Here is a 27,766-nt window from a genome sequence, read left to right on the forward strand (position 1 = left end):
GCCAACTGTTGAGATATAAGTGCGTGTTTCCCAAGATGTGCCTCTGTAACTGCAAAGTTCCTACTGAATATTCTTCCAGCCATGGAGTATTGATAATGTCTCTATTATGCATCTTTTGTCCAACCCACTGGAAGGAGGTATGACCATGAGCCTTACAAGTGATGAAATTATACATAGTTATTCAGCCTCCCCCAAGTTACCACAGGATGAAGAACCCGTTGCCCCCCTTTTTTTTTCCTTCAGGACAATGACATATTACATGCAATAACATTTTTCTTTGTGTTCTTGGGGGCAATTGTCAATGGGTTTTTGAACAGATCAGAAAGGCATTGGTCTAGAAACAACCACAAGAGAAGGTACACAAAGATGAAAGCGAAAAGGCAACTTCACAGGCTGGTTAGGATTGTCAGTATAGAGCAATCATTTGTTCTTGAGAACAGTTTACACAGATAGCCTGTTTATTTCACAACTGGAATATTGCTGTGTCTGTAACAAGTTTTGGGGCTTGTTTTTAGTTCTTTATCTAGGGTTCTTTTCACCAGGGAAGTTTTGAATATCACTTGCCTCTTAGCAATAAACAAGCACAAATGCAAACGTGACTATTATAAGGACTTAAGATCCAAACCACCTGATACAATTCCCTTTGCTTTAATACTCAAAGTTTTCAAATGTAGGTGAAGAATGAGATCAAACATGAGTTTCAACAGCAAAAAGGATTTGCTATTTTTTACCAGGAAATCATGCAATCCAAGAAAAGCTACTTCTCAAGCCTAAGAGTTCTGAGTATCAGAAGTCAAGATGCAGGCGATACATACTGGCAGCAAAAAGACAGTGCGATGTAAAGGAAAGCAGAAGCTAGGGAGTTCAATACAGACACGTTGAGTGCTAGAACAGAAGGATTAAAAGATTCCCTTAGGGATCTGGAATAGTCTGTTAATGAGAAAATTCCGAATTTAACTGGTGCTAAATAAATTGTAGAGGTTCAGACACTGATAAGTTCTGTGGGACTATTCAAAGGAAATGAGAAAAGATCTTGGTTATTTTCTCTATTTCAGCTTACAAAAAACCACCCTGTCTTGATAGTGTCCTGACAGCCACTATCATAATTTCGTCTTGCAACAGTTCATGTAAGATGTATGAACAGTAAGATTAATGTTGACTCAATTTCAGAATTTAAAAAAAAAAAATAAATCATATAATTAATAGTTTGATCATTACTTTTTGAGTTGTACTGCTTAAAAACACTGGAGATAAAAATTTGGGAAGTATTAACATTTAGTTTAGACATACAATTCAAGTGTGGTTCATGGGACCAACTTGAGGTACTAAACGTCAGGAAATTAAATTTTCTGTCTAGGAATATAAAGCAGTTTTGAGGAAAGGGGAGCAACTACACTGTATTTTAAATTTAATTTTATTAATTTTCACTAGAGTAATTATTTTTTTAAAAATCAGGTTTTAAAGTAATACTTGTCAGACATTTTAGGAGCTTTATAAAATTTGACAATATTCCTCTGTAAAAATCAATAATTCAATAAATGCAGAGAGTTAAGAAAGACTACCTATGATCTGCATATCTTCTACAGGAATCCAATAGGTTATCACCAAGGAAGCAACCTGTATGCAAGCTCTGAGAGGATTATGGTACTGCTTTTCCTAACACTTTTATGGGCTCCTGTTTACTTCCCATGAATTAAGGATAGCATAAGTAGCCAGCTGAGGGCTTATCAAGTTCCAGGAGCTGGAGACTTCGCTACAGGAGATAAACTAGCCAACTGCTCCAGTAGCATGACCACTGGTCATTTAGATAGGTGATCATTCAGCAGAATCCCCAACAGGAAGATTCAAATGCAGCTTTAAAAAGCTGTATGTCCCTTGATTTTAGGAAAGATAGCTCTTTAGTTGCATGCTTCACTGGAAAGAATCTCCAGAGTCAGGAGGTTAATGTTTCTAAACTGCTTAGGGCAGTTTATTAGTATGGCAAATAATTAACTGTAGTAAAGACATAGTAACAATTTTCACCCTAAGTATCAAATAAACACAAGATAATGACAGTTTTCATAGGAATGACTGCTTTAACTCAATTAGGATGTAACACATTAACATAGAAGTTTATGAAATATCTGAAAACCCTATTATGAATCTACCATTCATCTAGTCCTACCATACAGACTTCAGATTTTCACATAAGTTATAAAAAAGATATCACCTTGAGAATATTAAGAAAAGCAGTGCCAAATTACCAATAAATTTATATTTGGTCCAGAATTTTTAAAGTATACCCATAATATTAGCTGCTCTTACAGCCATCACTTGTAAAAATTGAAGCTGCTGCCATTCATGTAAAACTTAGGACTTCCTAAGCCCTGGATTCTTCTGAGTATAGCCCTGTTGGTTAGTGGTATAATTTTTTCATACGCATAAACCCCTTCCCTATTTCTGGTCAATACATCTTTGTTGACATGCAGCTATTTTGGCAAAAAATAACCTTCAGCTGGCAGAGCTTATTATTTTCAGGGTCATGGATGCAAGAAATCTTTGGCAATTATAAGCTGCACCTCTAAAAGAGAAGTTTTCTAATACAAATCCATCCTAGCAAACATGTGTAAGCAGAGACAAGAGCTTAGTTTAAACAGCTAGTTAAAAATTTACTGAGGTAGAGAGCATCTTTCAGCTATAACATGCATTTGACCTTCTTGTACTTAATGCTCATTCATGTGACTTTCTCATTAATGTGTGAAACAGAGTTTCTATTCACATTATGCTGAAACAAGTCTATATAAATACTGGCTGGAAGGCAGCTGTGGTATTTATTTCTGACTCAAAAGCAGTGTAACAGGCACACCATGATCAAATTTAATGCATGGAAGAAATTGCATTGTTTCTTCCCAAATTATTTAATAATATGAAGTAATGTGAAGCACCCAATCAACAGTGCGCACATCACATAGCTCACCAGGCTAGCAGTAATAGCTGTGTTGGCAGCTGATGAAAAAAAATTATGAATACAAGGATTTATAAAAATTCCACAACAGAAAGAAACGCACCATGAATAATCCAAAGATGGACATAGCACATTTTAGGACCATGCAGTTCAAAAGAACAGCCACCACAGTGAAGACATGCTAGATAAAATATGCTAACAGGCAGAGGGACAAAACCCTTCAGGGACTAACCTGTAGCTAATTCAAAAGAAATCTTTTGAGATGATGCAAATTTGGTGGGCTGGAAGGTCAAAGTTGGAAACGAACAGTAATGCTGTTGAAAATAGCTCCATGTTTGACAGATGTGACATTTAAAGCTATAAAACAGGAGAGTATTCTGCAAGTAGGTTCCTCTGTATTAATATCTAGCAAAATTCCACAATGAAGTCCGAATTAAGGTCAAATTGTCATACAGCAATTTGGTGAAATTGGAAATGTAAGCTGGCTTGACAATCATTGAAGAAAGAACAGAAACAGCAGATTGGGTAATGGAATGTTGAATAGCTGTGACAAAACCTGGTTTTATACAAGATACCCAAAGTTTACCACAGAAACTACCTCTCTACAGTAACGTCTTACAATTCTATTTAGACATACAAACACACACTCAGTTTTGGGGGAGTATTCTTTCAAAAGAGAGAAGCTATTGGAAAAAGGTGGGAAAATGCAGCTGCTTAGTGGGGGTGGAAATCAAAATTCCCTATGGAGGAATCTGTGAGACTGTGTGTGTATTGATTACAGTAAAAGTAGAAGTAAACATGGCGATAACTAAGTTTAGCTATTCTTAAACTTTTTACACGAGTAATGGTGTGAAAAGAGTGCTGAAATAACTACAGTTGCAAGTTTTACATCCAATTTGGCCCTCTGAGCCAGAGTAATAGTCATAAGCAAGAAACAAAAGGTTTGAGCACTGTTCTGCTTTCCTCAGTGTTGATTTTTGCAATAGGCATGCAAAAATTCCTAGCACTGCTTTCATTAACCATTCTGTGACAAATTATATGCCCTTGAATAAAATCATTGTTTCACAGACACTGGCAATACACTTGGTCGATGATCACTTCCTTTAATCAAAACTGAAAATGGCAATACAAGATAAAAACCCCACAACTTTTGAAACATTTATGGTTCCACTAAAAGTACATACACAGAATTTCAAGCAAATGACTTACTGCGGTTTAAGCAGCAGCTAGCTCAGGTGTATCAGCTGCGTATGTTTGTGATCCTAACCTGGTACAGCTGTGAAGTAACCCCCCCAGCTATTGTTTTAGGGTGTCTGTCTTATCTGCCATCACTTGCTTTGGGCATCAAGCAGGATTGTTGATATAGACAGCAACAGGTTTGAATAAACATTTCTTTCTTTTTCTTTTTTTTTTTTTTTAGGTCAAATTGATATGTAATTCCTTCTACTACTTCTCATGGTTCTACAACAGTGTTTCTAGGATTACCATATTGTGAACATTCATAGCAACCAGTACTGACATATTTCAGCAGTAAAAAAAGAAGAAATTCATGCATATTGCATTTTATATGGTAGGAGAACCTGAGCATTTTTATTGGCATGCATAAATAGAGTTAATATTAATTCTTTTAGATGGTAGCCAAGCTCTTCTAAGTTCACTGAATTCTCAGTTTCTGCCTCCTGTTACTAAGGCATGTAATATAGTCTCTGGATGAAGTTATCACTTGTAAAATCTAGCTATAAGGTACAACTCAGAGTCTGTTGTTAAAGAGTGCTTGGACCCAGCACTGTCTTTTGGACATATGAGATGAATGCAGTAAGTAATGGAGAAAAAGAAGAATGTTTACATTAGTTTTACTTATGGTAACCTCTGGACAAATGGCTCCTATTCTTCAAATTCACACAGCATAACACTTTAAAAAGATCCTTCTTACCTGCATTAAAGATAATATTTATTTCCTATTTCTTTTATCTGCTATAATGATACTTGTCTAATCAATATCAGTTGCAATTTTTTAATGCTATAGCAGTGCAGCAAAATTTTGGTTGAAGGCCTCTGTGAAGACTGCAGTTGTTGATAATGTTTTACAGTTCTCTTAAATATTTGCACAAGTTTTTAAATGTCAATAAATAAATTGGACTAACTGCTGGATTGTCAACATTTTTTCTTTCTTACAAGTAAAAATATTACTTAAATAATTTTGTTTTAATTTTAAAACAAAGAATAATGCTTCTTGCAAGAAAATACCTGTGTAGATCCTTCAAGACAAACAGCAATTTCAATCATACCACCTTGAAAGTGATAGGTTCATCAATATTTATTTACAAAGACCTTGCTGGATTCTGTGGCAGCATCACATTGCACACTGCGGTATAACTCCCTTACAAGTATGAGTGGAAGAACTAGTTGATGATAATTAATGTCCTCTTGGGAGAATTATTGCCATGATACAAATTCCGGGAAATAGTTAAACAAGAAATCTACTGTGCTTTAAAAGAAATCTATTATGGATCTTTTTATATGAAAATTTAAAAAATTTAAAAAGTAATCACAGTCATGTATGTTAAAACATCTCTTGAAAAATGTTCAATGATTAAGAATAATTGGGAAAAAGAATAATAGAAAAGATATGGCAGGCAAATACCCAATTCATTAGCTTAATCTGTTTGGAAAGCTGGAAGAGCCCATGGCAAGCTAGAGGAAGATTTTCATGTGCACAAATGTAACCTGTTGCAATTGAAACTAATTCTCTGCCTGAATTTTGTAACACTTAGTGTACAGAAATTCATGAGCCCCAGTGTATTTTAGCTTGAAATGAGCTTCATGTCATCATAGTTCACATTTAAATACATGTACCTTTTCAAATCGTTTTTATTTGTAATGTTGAGTAACCAACTTCATAAAATCTTTAAAATCATACGCGTTTCCCCCCCAAATGCTTCAACGATTTATAGCATCAATGGCACTGTTCAGAATTGTAATCCAGATTAGATGTGTTAGGACACCAGGTACAGATGTGTATTTTAACCACACTATATGGTCATAGGTAACAGAAACTGGATGGGGCCAGCAGGTGTACAGGGTCCATGCACCTGCCCTCTTGTGACCTGCGCAGGAGTGTGGACCAGAGTAGCTGACACGCGAAAACCGTTCCCTTATTTCCCCTAGCTAATCTGGAGTCTGAGTTCAATTTTGAGCTCTAAAAGTCAGCATTATCAAGTAATACTTGGACAGAGATCTAGGCTCCAACTCCTTGTGTTAAACATAATGGATCTGTTCAGACTTTTTTCAGGTTTTCGTTTTGCACAATAGAGTGGCTCATCAGCTAGGAATTCAAAATATATAATAAAATCACAGCGTATAAGCAGATTTTAACTTAGTAATTTGTTAAAGTGTGTTCTTTCCCATCCTACTACATGCTTCCAGCCTGATATCCATTAACTCTTAATGAAGGCTGTGATTCTATGAAAGGAGAAAGAAGATCCCAGTAGGTGAGTTTTCGGTAGGTGCTCTACTGAATCTTCACCTCTGAATGTAGAAATTGATCTTCTGTCTACCACAGTAGAAACCTGTGGGAGACAATTTCTTGCAGCCTCTTCTGTGTTGATTGCTGTTTGCTTACCTCTAGCGCCAGAAAAAGCTTTGCTGCCAACAGATTCTGTCAGCTTACATATCAGAAGTGTGTGGAGGTTCAGGAGGACTTCAGTGTGTAATTGCATATTTATAGCTTTTTTTCCCCCCCCCAACAGAGCTCATCAAACTTCATCTGCCACCAAGATAAAACAACAGACAATGCTCTCAAAGCATTTTTCAGCTGAGAATCTCACATGCCTATAATATATATTATAGTAAGCAGTAGGCACAGTTCTCTAAGCTACCATTACCATGTAAGTTAAACATGTCACCTGAAACTCAGAAAAACTGTACTGTAAATAATGGAAATTGTCAATTCTAATACTTTAATTCGATTTGGTATGTATTACAATTCAGAAAAAAGGTAAGAATCTGATGTTTATAATGTTTCCTTCTCTTTAAGACTTATGAAGCAACCGTGCAAAAAGTTATGGACATAAATACAATGATAAAATAAAACAAAATAAAATAAAACAAAACCAAACCCTCAGCAAATCAAGTTGCCTGAAAATGCTTGTTATGTACAAGAAACGTTGGTGAAATTAGAACTGATATTTTTGTTGAATGCCCTACTTAGTTGTGTTTAGACACATCTTTAATAGAATTCATTCATATTCCTTAAAGATGTTCATAGTGAATTATTCACATTGTTCATTTACTATCAAAAGTCTTTGATGCCATTGACCAGAACTCTAGTTTCAAAAGTCTCGTTGGCTGTCTCCAAGCCTTCCCCCCCCACTGCAGAAAGTCTCTTCTATGACACTTTCTCACATTGTTCTTGAAACCTCATCTGCTTGGAATTGTTCAGTATCTTTTTTATCTTCTCCACAGAAAGACTATCAGGGTACAGCATCCTACTGAATGGAAACTAAATTACTGGCATAAGCAGAATGAGAAAAAGACTGCAGAGGCACTAGAGCTGAAAGAAGAGGTACAGAAGTAAATATAAGCAACACCAGTTCCAGCAGCTGAGGTTCCCCACAAGATTCTATAGCAACCCAATCTGTAGGTGGCTATGTGCCTCCTTAAACACCTCCTGGAGAGGTCCCACGCTAGAGGATTATGCCATATGCAGTCTATACATGCTCTGCAGGAAATGTCTAAAGCAGCTGATAGCACAAAACAGAGACTTTACATTATGGTACCTCACAATTTCAAACATTTTTTTTCACCAGTATGTACAGGGGGGGAAAAAAAGGCAAAATATAACTGTTCTTTTTTAGTATTTATATAAAAAGAGCCACAAACAGATATTACCTTCATGAGAAATTTCTTTCCATGGATTAGGTGGATACATGAAAGCGGCATTCTGGATTTGGTCATGTATGTCTTCGTCTTCATTGAATGGAAAGGTACCACTGAGGCTTACATAAATGATGACACCCACAGACCACATATCCAGAGATCTGTTATAGCCTTTGTTTCTCAGCACTTCTGGAGCCAGGTAGGCTGGTGTTCCTACAACTGAACGCCTAAATGATTTCTCTCCAATAATTCGGGCAAAGCCAAAATCACAAAGTTTTACCTGTTTAAAGAAAAATGCTATAGTGAGACAGACATCATTTTTACTATCAAATACATAGTTGAGGAATTTTTATCATTGTTTAGTTGCCAGATGCATCTCTACTGTTCCTTCAAGGATACTTTTTTGAAAACTCCTCTTTGAGAGGAATACCCTTATTCCAACGAGACATTAGACCAGATTACCAGTCCATTGCATCTCCTGTATTCCTTCACTCCATGAACAAACCACAGTAAAAGGAGTAAAACAGGACAGCTTAGAATGAAAGAAATACAGTTTTGGATGGGCCTAACAGCTCAGGCTCTTGCTGAAAGCAGTAATATAAAGTAATACTTATTCATTCATAACATGAAAACACGGCAAACAGAAAAATTGGTTTACCTAAGGCTTTTTCCTAAATCAAGCAAGTTGACAAAATTTAGTTCTTGAACTTCCACTTTTATTTTATTGTGGACCTAGTTACACCCTGCCTCTCTGCAAACTTCCTTCTCTGATTTCTTCAGAGGGACAGATATAGCTGCTTAAAAATTCTCACTTAAAGCCCCAGTATAAATCCTTCCTTTCCAATTATTGATATTGGTATTATTTACAAATTGTCAACAGCACTCCTTTTGAATATGGGCAGTTGGAGCAGATTATAGATGAACTCCACAGATCAAACGTAACAGGAGCTGATATAAATACCTTTTAATGAGAAATACAACAATGAGCCAGAAAGTATATTTTAATATTCTGCAATCTACCTGGCATTTAAATTCATAAAATTTAAGAAGCAGCTCTTGTACTTCATGAGCTCTACCCTAACTTTCAGAAAAATAACTGTCCTTCCGGTGACTGCTTGCAAATTGTCACTTATCTGGACCAAATCAATGAGGTAAGTAATTTGTGCTGTAATGGTGAGTGAATTAGAAACAATCGCACAAGTAGTTATGTCACACTTGAAAATCTAGTTGAATATTTTAGGCAAATGACAAAAGGCAAGGATTTTCAAACATGTCTTCTTTGGAAAGTTTTTTGAATAAGTGATCATTTTTTTCATATCTAAAAATTCTGTGTAGTTCCTGGAAGCGATACAGACAGGTCACTAATTACTTTTTTGTTTGTTTATAAAATAATCATTGCTAACACTTATTAATTTGAACAATTTGTCTTACAAAAGGGCATTTTCTACTTGCCTGTGGGAAAGGATCAGCTGATGCCAATAATACATTTTCAGGTTTGAGGTCACAATGAACAATATTTTTGAAATGAAGATGTCTTAAAGCAACAAGGATCTGTGAAGAAATAAATCAGAAAGAAATTCAGTTTTAAATGTTGTACTTTTTTTTTGTTTGTTTTATATTGTTCAAACAATATCAGTGATCAGAGAAGCAAGGACTGGTGTAGGGAGAAACAATCCAACAAGAATGTACCTTTTACAAGAATGTCTACAATGGAAAAAAAAAGAAAAAGCAAAAATGTCAGCTATTATTTGCTGTGCCTCAAGTTTTCTTGATTTTTCACTGTATGGAATATGATTTTTTCCCTCTCCAAAGACTTTATATTCTAAACATTTTTTTAAAACTGGGTTCTAAGTACTTGTTTACTTTTTTTGTGTGTGAAACCTTTGGATGCAGAAACATTTGCAAAATGACCTTCCAGATCTAAATTCACTCAAAAGAATTCACAGAAATATGTGATCCAATTTAAGCATTTTCTTGAGGAGAGAAAGCATAAGGAGCCTTGCATGTATTTTTATTCCGTTACACACACAAGAACATGGCAACAGAGTGTAACAGATATCCATCCTATTCCTGTGGCTTTAACTCCATTCCTTGTGTCAGGGGCTGGCAGAATTTCCCACTATATTAGGGCAGGGAATGGCAAGGAGGCTGAATAAACCTGGGAAGGCAAGAAACCAAATTCTGAAGCTGGTGGCAGTTTTGCCCATGAAAGCCTGGAAACTAGGGAACCTGCTATGTTCTACCCCATATAATACACTTCCACCATAACGCTGCTGTTCCTGCTCCTTTCTTTTTCCTGACTGCTGAAACACAGGCTGCTTTGAATCTGAGGTGGCTCACTACTCAACTGTGTATCTAAATTTAAACCAGTATTATGGGCAGCCAAAGAAGCAATATGATAATATGACAACAGGAAGAACAACAAAAGAAAAAACCCAGATCACACTGTTAACAGAAGTCATACAGGAAACCAGATTCATTTAATCACAGGTAGTGCTGAGGTCCAATCTCAGCACAGAAAAGATGCACAAAAGTGCATAGCGTGAACTGCAATGGTTAGGCATGAGGAAGTTCAAGAGGGTCCAATTTCTTTATGTATGTCTTCAACGGTGTACTGTTAGTGCTTTGCATCCCCTTCTTGTGCTTAATTCTTCAAGCATATGAGAAACTGGAGCTTGACGGCCCTTCCATCCAGCAGCCAGAGAGCTGCACAGGTACCTAATCGAGATCCGCTTAATGGTTTACTACCTATCAGGTGATGTACACAAAGCTGTCTTACCATCCCTGATATTACAATTCAGGCTTTCATAAATCAAAGCAGTAAATTATGGCAAAAGCAAAACATAAGAAACAGTGATAATAATTGACCTCAAATCTCTTTCTAGGCCTATAATCAATTTCTTACCTGAGTAATTAAAAACTTTGTTATTCTCTCTGGCAATCTGCCCTTTTCACTTGATAAGATCATCTCCAGCATGTCTCCATGGAGTTTTTCCATAACAACAAACACTCTTTCTGGTGTCTCAAACATACACTCCAGATTTACAACCCCAGGATGATGAAGATTCTATTAAAGATAAACACAGCACTAGATTTCCCAAAGTGATCAGTACGTTTTATCATTACATAGCCAGTCCACAGACCCTCTAAACTAGACAACATTTCAGTACTTCATAATTTAAACTGTCTGCCTAACCTGTAGGCAACAGGCATGAAATTTCTAGGGACAGTACACAAAAATGGAAGAACTTCAAGTTAGTTTAACAAACACATTTTTCTTATTGTGCCTGGTGCTTAGAACTGCAGAAATTCTAATTCCTAACATGACATTGCCAATACATTTAGTCTTGGCTGTTTATGCAGGTCTAGCAGCAAAAATACTAGTATTTTTGCAAAACCAGTAGTGATTATCCATCAAAATAATTATCATATTATCTGGTATTTATAGAAATGTATGAATGGAGTTAATACAGTAAAAAAGAATAGAAAAATACCTGTAAAATTGCAACTTCATTACGAAGTTGACTTTCCTGTTTAGTTGGAAACCTTAGTTTGTCAATTATTTTAATGGCAACATCTCTTCCTGTTTTGCGATGTTTTCCTGCATTAATAAAACAAAAGGCCTCTATCAATTAACACGATTAATTCTAAAAAAATGTTCCATTTTCACTGGTTTGTACAAATGACCACAAGCAAGTAATTCTCAGAGCAGGTTTGCAGCAAATTAAGTCATGCAAGTCATTAAAAGTTTTCCGACATCTCCTTTCTACCCTTTGACAAGAGAACTCTTCTCACTATCATCAGACAAAGCTGTTTAAACATGTAAGAAACATACACATACGAGAAAGTCATCTCTGCATTTAAGGATTTAGATGCAAAGTTAACTTTCTGATAGATATAGATATATAAAAATATAAGCTTGTTCATATACTTAAGCTGCATTCTCTGCAACTGGCAGGTTTCAGGCTCAGTCCTTTAATAGTAGTTCCAGACTAGCAAATAACAAAACAGGTGATGGCCTTTAGGCATGTGAGTACATGTTCCAGGTTTATCACAGACCCATAGAGATTCTTCAGTGAGAAACTTGTTGTTAGTTCTCACTTCACACTGTCTCAAACAACAGCTGTACCTAAACACACCCCTAAAAACTGCTGAAAAAAAGGAGGAAAGAGAGAGGAAAAATGGGTAAGAAAATGAAAAAAAGAAACAATTCAAATGAACTACTGAAAAACAAAGGAAAAAAGCCCACAAAAGCATGCCAAGAAAAACAGTACGAAGAAGAAATTATAATTTTTTTCTTCTTACATTATAGTTCTCAAAAAGAACAGTTTTCTGCACTTCAGGGTTTTCTTTACTAGAGCTTATAGAGAACATAAAGCTAATAAAAATTAATATACAGTGACCCATTACTGGGTAGAAAACTTCAAATTACAAGAAGACTTTGTCAACAAAAACCAGTTTCATTGTTCAATTAATACTGCTTATATAAAATAATGGGCTGCTAATTTCTGTAACAAAACATTTCAGAGTCCAAATACTTTCACCCTTCAAGAAATTTTCTATCTTAAGCATAACTGTACAGCACACCAAAGCCTTACCTCCATAAACAATTCCAAATTGTCCTGATCCCAACACCTCATCTGGGAAGATTTGGTATACAGTGCTAATATCCTGTTTATATAAACATAACAAATATTAAGCCCTGAGATATGGAAACAAAATTTGTATTTAATTTGCTTTTTCTAATGGGAAGTAGCATATATTTACTACAGTACATTTCAAAATACATTATCTGCCAGAAACATTCATGCAAGTTTTCTTAAAAGCCACGTTAACTGCAATTGCTGTAAAAGCTGCCGCATCTTTGATAGGATTCAGCCACTGCCACCTTCCAGGCAAGTAGCCCCCAGCACACAACATTACACTTTATCTTTGTGAAATCTGAAGACGAACATACATATGGAAATAGAGGGTCTTGTTAGAAAGGTTCTACCCCGAAGTCCCAGGATCCCAGATCTAGAAATTACTGCTGGTTTTTATGAAAAGGGAGAAATTATGAATTTAAAGTTTTCTTGAAAAAGTTCCTATGCCAGCTCATGTCAGCCATGGAAACGCAAGTGGTTTCTTATTTTATAGAAAGCTTTGTCAATATCAGCAGTTCTGGGCTTTGGCTGTTTGTGTTTGTCCTCTGAGATGGGTAAAATATTCCATCCGTGCCAGGGAGAGAGTCTCATGTCTTACTATTTCTTAGGGCCTAAACACAGGCAGATTCATTTGGGAGGCTTAAACAAACCTCAAATCTTGGAGCTCAGTTTCATTTTCCTGATATTTAAGCAGCAGCACATACAAAGAAGAGTAAAAGAACATCAAGGAGTTGATAACAAATGCTGTCTCACTTTTTCTTAGGAAACAAATGGACACATCCTGCCTTAGCAGGCAATCTTTTTCTAGCAAATACCAGAGCTGCCCCAAAGCTGTACTTGGCTGCAGGCAGTCCTGTTTATTTCCTCTGCCCATGAAACAGAAAACCAGCGGTGTGACTGTTTACCTTGACTGCATGTCCTATGTCTAACAGTCCTAGTGTAAAAGAAACCCAGAATTCTTTACGTATGTGTAACGACATATTTAATTCTTCCTTTGGATAGAGTATCATCTTTGTTCAACAGAGAATATCTGATCTCTCAGTGACGACAGGAAACAGTAAATTTATCAAGGCTCGTGATTAGCTTTACGAAGTTCAGCTGACAAATTCCATGAACTAATAACTTCTACATCTCGCTTTTCCTTTTGGTAATTAACATCCTGCAAGGATCCATAGTTAAATTCTGTGTTAAGTGAAATTACCCATATGTAATTCTTGCATCTCAAGAAAAGGTGCCATGAAGATGATTTTTCTCAGAAGTTAGAGAGAATTGTTTGTTAATTTCTACTAAGTAAGCGAAATATGGCTGATTGGAACTCCTCTAACATTCCTCTTTGCAAAACAGATCAATGGCTTTGCAGGCTTAATCATAGCATGTCTAGCACCAGTATCCAAAGAACACTCACCACATTTTCTTGAACTTGGCAGTTTGACACAGAAATACTGATGGATATATCCCCTGGGGAAGAAAGTAAAATATATTTTAGATTGCTGTGCTTTTAGTTCAAACATGTAGTAATAGGAAATGACATTTACATTACATCAATATCTACTGACAGCTCTAGAAATTGGACCAATTAGGTCAGCTTGTTCATCTACCAGCCAACATAAAATTACACCAGCCCACAAATATGTGACTTGAACAACAGTTTTTGCCATGTATGCAAAAGAACATAATTATACATTTCATTATTAATTTTTTAATAGTGGAATATCATAATTCCCATTTATAAGCTTCTTATTGCTTTTTTTCACTCTATTTTTGGGTTTTTTACCTCATGCAAGTAACATAACTGCAGCTAGGGTAAACTGTTTTTATTTAGTGGATTTAATAATCATTTTTATTTATAGTGTCACCTACAATCTATTTGACGCTATTCAGATGAAGGCCAATATGCATTCAAATTGGTCTGCGTACTGTTAAAAGTAATACACATTTCAACTGGCTTAAGAGACATTATTAAAACACATAATGGAAACAAAAACTTGCACTTGTGTTTTAATACAACAAATATCAAATCCAACTCCTACAAATTCAGAGCTTAGGATGTTGCCGTAAGCATTCTGAACTGCAAACCTACTGAGGGGTTTAATAAAACTTGAGAATACGCCTATTGCTGACTGTATTACACAAAGATGTCATTTTGGGGAAGAAAGAATGGCTTTTTGGAGTTCTTTGCCTCTGTCTCCTACCTCTGCCTATAATCCTGTTCATGCTGACTTTTCATTTTCTTAGTATGGATTTCAGCCTCATCGAAACCAGTGTCCTCTACTATAAAGCCAGTATTACACATTGAAGACACTCGCTACTACCCATCAGCACCTCTCCTAGTTGCAGTAAGTAGCATGAGTAACTCCTGCCCCGTGCGACTTATTCCCTTGTCCTTTCCTTAAAAATAGACTATTTTTTGGAATTGAATGTTTCAGTTACATAGAGGCTTCTTTATCATTGCCAATTTGTTTTCAAAACAAATTGTGCTGCTTTGTGTTTACATGAAAAAAAGCATGGACAAAGACATGCGTCTTACACTTTAAGCAGAAGACAGGAGGTTGCTATCATTCTCACTCCCCACAGGAATTTGTTCTAAAGGTCTCAGATGACATTAATTTTTGCACAAAACCCCCAGAGATAACTACTGACTTGTACAGAAAATTTTCAAACTTCCCAAGAGAGAGAGAGAGAGAGAGAGAGAGAGAGAAGACAGCCATCATTCCCAGTTCAGCATTTTAGGTTATTTGTTTAGCTATGCTGGGCTCAAACCAGGGGCACTAGGCAACTAGTCTGATTGAAATGACACCCAGAATTTGACACTATTTTATGCAGGAACCCAGTCGAGAAAGCAAAGGACAGAGCTGATCTAATCTGATATGTGAGCTGTTGTGCCTGGAAATGTAATGCCACAGCCTGTTGTATTACTTGGTTTCTGAAGGGCTTGCGGTTTCATTAGCATTTCGCGCTGCATTAATAGCATCCAGATGTCAAGTGCTAAAGTGGGTGAATATTGCAACAAAAGGTCTAATCCAAATTGTGTAGACATATCCAAATTTGCTTTACACTGTCTAGGCTGAGCACAAGTAGCAAAGCAACCACAGCAGCACATGCCTAATAGCAGGGAATTGTTTGCTGTGTGCTACTTTGTTATCAGTACCTGAGCTAGCTTTAAATGAGTTGCATGTTTGGTTTACATAAGCTGTCATCTTTGCTAGAGAATTACCCAAAGGTATGTAAATTGGAGGCAAAGATATATTCAGTCCTTTTGGTCCTGGGTAACATCCATGCCTTGTGCTTAGAACAGCTGTTCTTCACACTTGAGCTCATTTCATCTCAGCATGGGACAATGTTTGTGGCAGTTGTACAGCCAAATGTGATGAAAGGGAGCATATCATCTCTGCTGCAGTGACCTAAAGAGTGAAGAGCTGCTTCTGCAGATAGCTAGAAACATAAATTACAGTCATGATGGGAAAAATCTATCAATTTCCAACTGGAGCTCAGAAAACTTCATGCCTCTGCACAAAGAGGCTATTACTCATGTCAACAACACAAATATGGATGAGATGCCTTACTAATATAACAACTATTTGCTCGCTAACAAATCTGCATCTTGTATATTAACACAGACGTCCTAGTGAGGCCTTCCACTTCTCCTAGATGAGAAACTATGGTGTTTAAAATAATATGCAGACACGTGATAAGCCATGACAGAATAGCTTTTACTAGCCGTGCAATACTTCCCAATGTGTGAAGAAGATTGAGCAACGTCCTTTGTGACATGACTCTACTTATCTGAAATGGAGGAAATAAATAAACTTACTGTGCAGGCTGGGTCCTGACCCAGTTGATGCTCCTTTAGGGATGACGGGCATCAGGGCATGCTGTATTGCCATCTCCCACATTCGTGCCACATCGATGCCAATACCACTGGTAATAACACTGTTATTCAGTGGAACACTTGAGAGGTTTTCTATGTTTTCTCCAACATAATAGACTATATTTGCTGTGCTTATTTCAAAACAATGAGGATTGGCTCCTTGAGGCAGAACAGTAAAAGTTTTTGCAGGTTCCAGAGACAAAATTTCAGACAATGGGATTTCCTAAAATGAAAAAAATATTTTATTTTCTGTGTAAAGATTATCAACATATAAAACCAAAGCATGAATTTTACTTAACTAATTTATGATATTAGCTGTTGCTATTAACCACATGCTTCTTGTACAAACAAAAAGGCTCTTGTAACCTGAAACTCCATGACACAGAGGATTACTGATGGTAAAATACTGAAAGTTTTTTTTTCCAAGACCAAGTAGAACTTTAATTATTTAATTAAGCTTATCAAAGAGAGCAGTGAGGTGCCATCAGAAAAGAGCAGGACCATCCATATATCAACAGAATTCCACTAGAAAATTAAACCCTGTTGACTCCTTATTAAATAAAATTTATTTGCAATAAATTATTTGCAGAATAAATCTATTAAACTTTAAGATTCCAAATCTACCTTTAACATAGGTATAGACTTGATTGTTTCATCTTGAATAACACTTAGGGCACGTTTCACTGACATATTTCCCTGAGAGGAAGCCATATGAAAAAAAATACTTTCCATTATTAAAACTTACTGCAGTAATGCCCAAGGAGTTTAACTGCCTCAGGTAAAAGGATATGAGCATTAAAACAATCTTTTACAATCAAAATCACAACATAATGTCCAAAGGACAGAATGAAAATAATACATACTATACCTAAGTGTTTGGAAAGAATTTGTATTATGAATGACAGAATGTCAGATGAGTTTCTTGGCAGAATTTGTCACTGGTACTGAATTGTCCCTGTACAAAAACCTTCCATTTCCACAACATGTATTTTACAGGACCCTGTTAGCTGACACCTTTCTGATCTGAGACTTGTTTGTGAAAGGCAAAACACACATATGCAGCTTATATAATGAAAACAAACATAGATCAAGGTTATACTACTACTGTACTTTTAGTAAGTATCTATTAATTCAGCAATTTAGTCATTATATTCTGCTGGTACAAGAAGAGATTGAAAAATATCCCTTACTTTGTAATATTTGCTTCCAGTATCATTTTGAAAAAGTGTAATGCATTTGCTGTCCAGTCTCCAGTAGTGTCGCTTCCTCTGCAATGAAAAACAAGTGAAAAATCTTTCTAGCATTTTCTAAGTAAATTAATGAAATGTTCATTTCTCAAAAGCATTACTTCCAAAATGTTTTGCTTAAGCTTGAAGAGATGAATTGTGAATGATAAAGATTCATCTGTTATTATAAGATTTTTAGGAGGACTTTGTATTTGAGTTTGGGATTTATAGGGCCACCCTCTGTTGGTTCGGTAATAACCTAGCTCTGTTGAAATTGTCCAAGTTTTAAAAATTTAAAATGTCACTTCAATGTCTGCATTACATTCAGCACAATTTGCTACAGGTATGCTGCTAAAATAATTAAACTTTCTTTTTGTATCAGTTGTTAACACCCCAGCTCACTTTAGAAGGCCACATACCGAAGTCTTTATTCCTGTTTTAGCAGGTTGGAATGAAAATAACTTTTTTCTATGCCAAATCTATTTTACAAAATTCTCAATTCACCTAGCAGTAAGGTATCTAGAAGACTGCAGCTGGAAGGTACAGCGACTTTCCAGAACCCCTAAGGTGTTAACATTATTTTCTACTTCCTTCAGAATGTCTTCACATTTGGCTGCCTATGATAATGCAACTGACACATTCAGGTACTTTTCATGTGTTTTAACTGTCTCCTGTTTCTTACAAGCAGCGCCAGTCCTCAGTTATGACAAGAGTCAGGACTTCAGGAACAACAAATACTGTAAAAAAATGCCTTACATGAGTGACTGTAAATTATCGAAGTATTGTTAGAGTTTGATTCTGTACTATCATATAGCATGTACAGTAAGACAGGTCTTCCTTAACATTTCTTACCAGTGTGTCCTTGCTTGTATAGTGAACCATCCAACCCTCCTTCATTACTGTGCTACTTCTCCTTTTTGTGTGCTTCACAGATTGTACCACTCTCATTAATGGAATATTGTTGCTGGTTGAAGGGCTTAAGAATAAATCAATAAAGGCTTTTAAAAAGAAGACAACTTTGGACAAAAAGAAAAAAATTCTTTTAAATCAGAATATATATATATATATATATATATCTGATATCCACATTTATATTTATCATCACTATCAGACCTGGACTGGACACTATCTTGTTTTGTCATTCCAAGTATCTTGAGATTACGAAGGAAAAAAACTGTAATGCTACACCAGGAGAATGTCAGAGACCTTCTGAAGGCTTACATACACACACAGTCTCCCCCAAAAATATTCCTAAAGATGAGCTAAGAAGATGGGCAAATGACTAGGGCCTCAGCTAGGGTGTGGGAGCCATAGCTCAGGCCTGTGCTATGCATGATTCAGACCAATACTTGATCTTGAGCCTCTCATAACCTAAGTAAACGTTGTTCATCAGATTACCATCCTGTGATCTTTCCTGGGTTCAAACACACAATGAAGTGATGACAGTTTACAGGGTAGAAAATGTGTCAGCTGCCTAGCTGCGCGTACCCTGGCAGGGCACAGCAGAGAATCTGCTGGAACCTCTCAGAGAAAGAGGTTTAAGCTAATACATTTTTATCCTCAAAGACCTAAAGCGAAGTCCCATTGCCTTGTACTCTAGGGTATGCATGCAGAAACTTTCCACAACTCAGGTGACACACAGTAAGTCAGGAAGGCATGGGAACTTGACAGCATGCCTGATTGCACCATCAGATAAAATCTGGAATATCTAGTTGGAGAGGTGTAAGAAGTAACCAAGCCCATCTTCCCACTTTCCTTGGTGTTAGAGTTAACCAATCCTAAAGCAGATTCTGTATAATGGAATGGACTCATCATCTGTTTGAATCCTAAACCTAAATGCTTAGTTATTTCTGGCAAAACTTTAAACAGAGATGCTGCATTGTACGTGAAAACACAGCACAGAGAACTCATTTATTCTGCCCTGCTGGCAAAGCTATTGGTGCAACAACTCCAACAAAAATGGGCAGAAACCGCCCAGGAAAAGAATAATATCTTAAGTTTCCACAGTTGTGACTGTGGATGTCTGCAGATGGCCCTGCTTCACTGTAATGCATCCTGGAAATAAGAAACATTTTATGAATTGGCAGTTTCCAATCAAAATGCAAAAAGTGTGCTGTCTTAAAGTTTCATTAGGACTGTAACATACAGTTAACATCTCTTTTTTGCCTAAAAATGATCAAATGAGCTGCAGTTCCTATTTAACTATTCCTGTCTGTACTGATAAGAGGTTTATTTTTTATTTGCCTTTTATAGATTACTCAAAAATAATCCATAGATATGGAGACTAACCTTAGAAATAACTGGGGAAAGGTATTATTGGAAATACGGGGATGCCCCTCAACTAAGTAAAACACGTACCTGCGTTATCCATGTTTTTATTAATTATAATTGGGCATTTGTATTTTGAAAACCTGCAATGCTGTCCATTTAATACAACTTGGACATTCAAAATGTTATGACACTGATTTTGTGATATAAGCACAGGCTTATATTCCAACGATACAAGGTGTCTATATATAGTGTCTATGCAGATGAATACGACAGTAGGAAAAACAGTTCGCTGCTGTGGGAGGTAAAACTGCATATTGTTGAAAGTGATTGCTGTCTATTAGTGCAATAGGTATATGTTAGTAACAGAGAACTAAGGGGAACGTGTTACTGAAACAGACTCCTAGTAAGCAAAATAAAAGAGGAAACTGCAGGTCAAACTGGGACCTGTGAAAGAAAAATATTCTATAATTCTTCAAGTTACAGATCCCTTGCATCAAGGAAATTACAGCTGCAAGGACTTAATTCATTTTAGGTTCCCTGACAATGAATAATCCCTACTTTTTTCCCTGCTACTCTGTACAGTTCCAATAACTGAATAATGTTTTCTTCTCCTCAGACATTTCTGAGGTAAGTTGCACAACTCAATTCCTATTTTCCTTCCTGATTAGTCATTTCAAACCACTAATCTATTTTATAACTTGCTTCAAAGTAATACTTCAAGTTTGTCAAACTTTTCTTCTTTCTAAAGGTATCTAAAAATGCAAACAATTCATCTAGAGCCGATTATACCACAGACACACAATTTTTTTTTTTTTTTTCTTCATTTAAAGGAACAGGCATTGCACTATTAGTCAGAGAAAAATGCTTGGGAAAATAAATAGAGTAAAAAAAAATATCGTCCTCTACTGCTCATGCATAAATAGTTTCACAACATAATTTTCATAAGAGAACAGACCTGTACCAATCACTTGTGCACCAGTTTTCAGTTGCTACTTCAATTTGATAATAATTTTTAAGCTTCTCTTAAATTTCTAATGTGTATATTCAGTGAAGCAATCTCATTGCAATTTCAGAACCACCACATATCATTAGCTCTCTCCATTCTCAACGAGTGAGCATAAGGTCTATGTAGATTCCCCCTTGAGCCCTAGACATGATACTTACAGACAAATACAAAAGAAGATGGAAGGTAGACTCACTCCCCAGCTCACCTGATCATTCTGTTAGACTCATCGTGATCCGGATCAGCATCCTGCATTTCCCCGTTGTCACTATGGCATCCTGTCATTGACATCTCAGAATCATGAGCTATAGATTCTTCCATGTCATCTATAAAACCACTGTTTCTTTCACTGTCATTGTCGTCACTCCCTTCTTCCATGACCACATCAGACTCAGCCCCAGGACTAAGAAGATCTGGAATAACGTTACTGAAGTTATTATCTGAAAACATACAATATGCCAATCACAACATCCTGACACATTTTGAGCTTCAGAAAAACTCAGGTTCTCTTTGGAAATCTATTGCCTGGGTCTATCTCTACTCAGTACTCTCTGTGTACTAGTGAAGTCTGGTTTTTAACCAGTCATTTAGAAAATCACTACAGAAAACTGGAAATGCATCAAACTAAAGTATTTTCAGAAATACAACTTTCTATTAAAAAATGCCAAAGTCAAAGCAGAATTTCTTATCCATTGACTTCTATCAAACATTCTATACTCATGAGCTTTATTTCTGAGATCTTCTGGCAGATATTCTATGCAGCTTGAATGTTGTTTACTGGCTTAATGGCTGTTGGCAGGCTACAGCTGCAAACTGATGCTGGAAGAGCAGTAATTTCAAAACTAGGAATTTTGTAATATGATGATGACATGACAATGAACTATTGAAATAACTCCCAAGACAATTACTTATAAAGTGAAGTATATTTTTGGGGAAAAAAGATATTTTCTTTGCACCAGTGTTCTCTGTGAAGGCTGCATAATATGGCACAGTATTGAAATACTATTGAAATGGCATACTATTGAAATAATGCTCCCTGCCTTTAGAAAAGAAATATTAAATAAATATCAAAAAGTCCAATGTAAGATACCATAGAAAAAATACAAAGACTTAGGATTTAACTTATTTGACTATGGCATAGTATTAATAGTATTTTCCAGATTGTATTTAAATTATGTTAAACTTTCCATTTCAAGATTAGATATGCCTAAACAAGATTAATGTAAGAAATAACTTTTCATTGTATTGCTGCTTGTGAATGGATTTATCTGGAAGACAGAAAGGAAGAGAAAACTCTAAACTTATTTACCTAAGGACTTACACTACAAAAACAAACAAACAAAACCCAAACAAAACAAAACAAAACGCCAAAAAAGAAAGGCATTTTGTTGAAACTCAACCTGGTGCTATACAGGCTGTGATCTAACATGTCAAAATCACCAGTCCTGTCAGATAGTAAAGACAGTATTAGTTTTTCTGGGATGTTTGCAGTGTTTCAGAAATTTGAAGTAAGGTTAAAATCACATGGAAGACACCAAATATTCTCACTGAGGAACTTTTGCCTAATTGTGTGAAGGAAGGTTCTTGACAGTCAATGTAGACAATGCCCCAGAAGAAAAAGCACACTGAACTGCCTGACAGCAAAATGTTTTGAATTGATGGCATTTCACTCAAATTGGAAGTGCACAGCTGAAAGGTTTCCTTCCATGTACAGTAGTCTTAATATATTTGGATATAAGTTACTGATGTGTGATTAAGAGACACATTATACTTCATCTCTAGCAGAAAGTCATCCAGTCATGAGTGACACTTTACATTGCAAGGCTCTCTCTTTGCTATTCCTACAACACTTTTTTAGTCTCTATTTTTAATAAACCCACAATCAGTTAAAAATAACCTCCCACATTTAGTATATAATGTGTTTATTAATGAGACCATACTTGGAGATTTATTGCTTCTGCTCTTCCTTCACTTACTATTTTGGGGAAGATGTATCACACAGCAGATGGACAGAGTGACAGATACTGTATTTTATTTATTAAGTTTGAAAATAACGTGAACCAAATTACTGTAAAAATAGAAATGAGATACCAGGATGAAATTGCCTTAGATAATCCTAAGGACCCTGTATCAGTCATTTAGGACACACAATTAAGAGTTCTACTTTGACGCTATGGATACTGTACTATGGATATTATTTGGTGAGGAAAAACCAAATTCTATAAATTTTAGAGATGGAGAGCTTCAAGAAGTACACTTGGAGTAAGCTTGGAGTACTTGTTCTCACCCCAAGTGGCTTTGCACAAGCTTTCCTCACTCAGCTCTTCCTCAGACAAACCATCACTTCCCGTCAGCCCAGCCACAGATTCATGTGTAGGAGGCAAGTCAAAAAAAAGTAGCATGTTGCCTTTGGGGCAAAGACGGGGAGGGGGCACAGAAGGTATGCTGGAGGCATGAAATACAGCTGCCTCAGATGGAAAGAGGGAACTTCAAGGAGTAATTCAGGAACAAATGTAATTTTGTTCATTTAGTCCAGCTGTCCAGAAACAAGGCTTGCTTTCCTGTCTTCTCTTAGCACTGTTGAGCAAATCTGTTTTGCACTCCTCTCTAAAACTGCACCTATGCAGGAAAGATTTTATCATTTATAAGAAGATTTAATTACTTTCTCTGACTGCAAATCTCAGGGAAAACTCTACACTGTTATCAATGGAATTAACATATCATGGTGTATGTTTAGCTCTTGAATTTGAAAATCAAGCCATAAACTTCCATAAGCATCATTACTTGCACTCCTGAAGAAATACTTGTGTTATGGGATGGTTAATGATTAAGTGAGGTATAAATGGTGTAAAGATTAAAAAAAAATAATAATAGTAATAATAGTGACTCCAAGAGTCCAGTTTGAGGTGCATCAGAGAGGACATGCAGTAGGAGTCCAACATCAACCTTCCAGAAAATCACGCACCTTACCACGTTTCAAATTGGATACTCAGCATCTGAAATATTTTTGCCTACACTAATTGCCATTAAACAGAAAAACTTCGTAGTAATACAGTCACACTACTATAAGAAACACTATGAAAAATATTAGTTAACATTCCTAATTTTGGAAATTCTTGATATTCAATAATGTAGAACAGCGATTTAAAGTTTGAAAAAGGATGCTTAATAAGGCAATACTTTATTAACCTCAGAAGCAATTTAGGCTGACAACTTAACATAGTAATATGCATTAGAAACTGAACACTTCACCACACTTCTCATTCCCTTATCACATAGAAAAATGACATTTTCAAGGCAATCAACAACTCATCTAAAACCACCCTTTTTTTCTCCAGTACCGTCTGTCAAGCCTACCCATACATTCCTATACTTGACACAAAACCGACAGCACATGCATGGGAATATCGGCAGATATTCAAGCCTTTATTTCTGGCAAATGATACGATTAGTTTTATGCCAAGACTAGGCAGTGGAATTTTTTCCTGGAGAGCCTTCCCAGATCTTCCAGGTATACTTTTCCTTCTCAGGAAGATTATCCTAAAACAAACACTCCCCACCCCCAATTAAAAAGCAATGTTGTGCTTGTATCTGACAGGTGAATGCCAACTTCTCGTACGTGTGGCTTTTTGCTTTACTTTGGCATTCTGCATTCAACAGGCCATGATCACCAGGCCATTCTGCTGCTGACACCACCTCTGTGGCACAGCTGAGCCTGTCTGTCAGTGCCATCTATCTGGAAGACACATGCTCCGAGCTGACGGTGTATGAGCCACTATAGGGTTCCTCCCACACTTGTTCCTCCTACACTTCAACTTCAATGTACAACAGAAATATTGTGGAGGAAAGGCCACTCTCAAGCAATGGAAAAACTTGTCTTTGTACATGTCACAGTTTTACATTTCTGTTTTATTTAACTGATGGTTTAAACAATAACAGAAACAATTGTTAAGGCAACTTACCTCCATTAATTGCAACTTCCCCCAGGCAGTTATTTGGCACTTTAGGAGCACAGCGTTTGTGACAGTTGAACCTACAGTCTGTTAAGAAAAAAAGGGATACAGTAAAATTACTTCTCTTTTTCCATGACACAATTACATTTTTTCCTGCTTATTTTTTCCTACTGTTTCACTAATACAAAGTTAACGTGCCCAGAGAGGGTTCATTAGCCTGGCTGCACACCACCTGCCAGTGGAAGGGACAGGATGAAGACGTGAGAAGCGTGTTTCCCTGAGGGGAAAGGAAAGCATTACCCAGGGCAGTTGGGTGGAGGCACTAGCCGTGGCCGAAGCGCGTGCTCAACTCATCTAGGGGAGCAATGAGGAGACCCGAGTGCTTGGCTGCAAAGCCAGAGCTGCTTTTCCAGTGAAAGAAGCAGATCGGGCTGCAGTATACCCACTGCCACTTAAGAGACTGACTACATATCCAATACGGATGACTGAAAAGTGAAACAGCAGAACCCTAGCCAACAATTATAAGTGAGAAAATATTTGTTCTTTACATCTCAAAGCAACTTCTAGACAGCTTTCAGTGGAAGGTTCCTTCAGTACCTTCCTTATATTCCAGATATTTTTATTTCACTCTAACTTTACTGTTTTCATATGTGTAAGTAGCAATTTATTAGATGTCGTCTTAACTGTTTTCTTTTGGCTTCTGAACAGATTTTACTTAAACTAAGACTTGTAACTTACTAACACACCTGAAAACGCAAAGAGTCAGAAAGAAGAAATATAATAAAGTTGTCAATATCCTTGTAATTATTTAACTTCTGATTGATCCAAAAACCAACTGAGGTACAGCAGTGCCAAACTATAGGTGAATACTTTTTAAAAAAATCAGGTTAATATTTGCTTATGTCACTGGGATTCAAAACGAACTGAAACAGGTGATGCCTTCATAGAGATTTTGCTTTAGTTAAATCACATCAGAATCACATCTTAAGTTAAATAAACACAACTTTGATTTTTGCAGGGTGTTAGTTCAAAGAAGCAAAGTATACTAATGAATTCTATGATAGTTATTGTTTATTTTAATAGAAGGAAGGTGATTTTAAGGATTTGTTAGCCAACTTTATCTAACACCATAGCATGCACAATGCTTTGTATTTATGTGCACTCTAGTTGGCTAAGGTAAGCCAGTAATCAAGGCTACAATCCAAGGGGCTTGATTCACTTCAGCACCTACTAAGGTACAACACCATGAGACCTGAGAGCACATTAGTCATATTGAAAAAGGTAGTTTTAAATTCTCATATAAGCTCGTCTTATTTTATTTCCATTACTACTCCCCCAAACTCTGAAGTGCTGGGACTCAGGCACATGCTTCAATTCAAGCATAAGACTTTGCAACTGAAAACAATGAAGATAAGAATACAGTCCTTTGTGTTAACTATTCTACTGTAACTGCCTGTGAGCACATGCTCACCTAGTGCCAAATACAAGATAATTTACACCTGAATGAAAAAGATGCCAGCTACTGCAGATATACCGCAGGGTAAAAATGAACAGCCATGCAACCAGCTCCTGCAGAACAGCAATTACTGTAATTTTGACTCCAGCTTAATCCAATGTAATTGTACAGGTGCCTACACCTAAACAGTTTAGTGAGGAAATCATGAGTAAGGCTACATAGTAACTACTGAAACGCTAATTTACTAATTTTATTACGCTTAGCTTTTATGTTCCTCAAGGGCGTTTACTTACCTTTGCACTGCAAACCTTGTCTAAAAAGCCCTTTGAGAAGCTTCTTGCAGTACTGGCAAACTGTTGGCCGTGTGTAAGAGTGGATGACAAAAGTGTGAGGCACTTTAACCTTGGACAGTAAGATCTTGTCTAGCTGAATAGGTCGTCCAATGTAGGACTGTGAATTTGATCTCTTCTCTCGCCCAGTGAATGATTCTGATGGTGTCTTTTGCTGTGAAATACACAAAAAGAACATTTGAAATAATCATAATGTATTCATTTTTGAAAGAATATCATATTCACATATTCACTCACCTCAAGAACAGTAAGTCATATGTCATAAAAAGTAATGTAAGTGCTTTTAAACACTAATAGAACATGCAACATACCTCTCTGACTGCTTTTGAAAAATCTGAATGGTATCAAACAATATTTTTGCCAACACTACTATCATACATTTCACATTGTGACTGAAACAAGTTTTTATTTAAAAAAATTTTTTAATCAAAATTAAAATATTCACTAAATTTCTCAGAAAAGCATTTTGTGTTCTGGTAAAAACACGAGCCATTTTTACTTCTCTTATTTTCTGTTTTATATCAAAGGTAACTTTGAAAGGCTGTATTTTTTGTATAAACATTAAGGAAATTATTACCTTATTCTATGTGCATGCAGGTGTTTGATAGAAAATGGATTAGTATTTTCCATCCCCTTTATTTATAGTTTTTGCTATTGCTAACCTTACCACATTTAGATTATGCACAATAGATCACAATAGGTATTTAAATGCATATATATAAATATGTATTCAGTGAGACACACAGTCTAAGGTATGGAATCAAAAGAATTCCTGAAAGAAACGAGTTACCTGATTTTTTTCTACTAAATTCATTTGGATGTAAATATGGTAATTACCCCAGAAAGCAACTGATCCAGAAAACTGCTTTCTCCTAAGAATTGCCCTTGAGAAACAACCAAAATACACCCACAGTTAACATGGAAAGGAGAAAAAAAAAAGTGACAAGATGCAGCTTGATCATTTAAAACTCAGCATCTTCTTACCGTCATCTGCAAATAATCTGATAACTGAAGGCTAGAAAATGAGTCATTCCTAGTGAGCCTTCACTGTTCAAAAAGTTACAGTAGCTGAAACTTCACACTGGCCTAAGTTGAAAAACTGTTTTGTTTCAAACTGATAATGTTACAGGGAATTCTTCATCCGAGAAGGCTGATTGATTATTATTTCCTGGTC

The 27,766-nt window shown here is 36.3% G+C and overlaps 1 protein-coding gene and 1 long non-coding RNA gene across 3 annotated transcripts in view; one reads left to right on the forward strand and one right to left on the reverse strand.

Moving 5' to 3' along the window:
• Nucleotides 1-7,828, forward strand: part of LOC148056796 (uncharacterized) — a 248,858-nt gene extending 241,030 nt beyond the window's left edge. Inside the window, exon 3 of the long non-coding RNA XR_015702215.1 lies at nt 4,365-7,828. This is a non-coding gene — a long non-coding RNA (uncharacterized LOC148056796). The remainder of the gene's footprint in view (nt 1-4,364) is intronic.
• PRKD1 (protein kinase D1) overlaps nt 1-27,766 on the reverse strand; it is a 143,714-nt gene that overhangs the window by 5,780 nt on the left and 110,168 nt on the right. For both annotated transcript variants that reach the window (XM_087747100.1, XM_087747101.1), the window contains 12 exons: nt 26,536-26,746; nt 24,796-24,873; nt 21,042-21,246; nt 18,412-18,535; nt 17,524-17,601; nt 16,277-16,556; nt 13,871-13,923; nt 12,421-12,493; nt 11,317-11,423; nt 10,728-10,889; nt 9,275-9,373; nt 7,835-8,102 (listed from right to left, as the gene is read on the reverse strand). In XM_087747100.1, coding sequence (XP_087603226.1) covers nt 7,835-8,102; nt 9,275-9,373; nt 10,728-10,889; nt 11,317-11,423; nt 12,421-12,493; nt 13,871-13,923; nt 16,277-16,556; nt 17,524-17,601; nt 18,412-18,535; nt 21,042-21,246; nt 24,796-24,873; nt 26,536-26,746 — 1,738 coding nt within the window. The remainder of the gene's footprint in view (nt 1-7,834; nt 8,103-9,274; nt 9,374-10,727; nt 10,890-11,316; nt 11,424-12,420; nt 12,494-13,870; nt 13,924-16,276; nt 16,557-17,523; nt 17,602-18,411; nt 18,536-21,041; nt 21,247-24,795; nt 24,874-26,535; nt 26,747-27,766) is intronic.

Source organism: Nipponia nippon, unplaced genomic scaffold, assembly GCF_047370975.1.
Source record: "Nipponia nippon isolate SJK-2023a ecotype South Korea unplaced genomic scaffold, ASM4737097v1 scaffold_11, whole genome shotgun sequence".
Taxonomy (NCBI): domain Eukaryota; kingdom Metazoa; phylum Chordata; class Aves; order Pelecaniformes; family Threskiornithidae; genus Nipponia; species Nipponia nippon.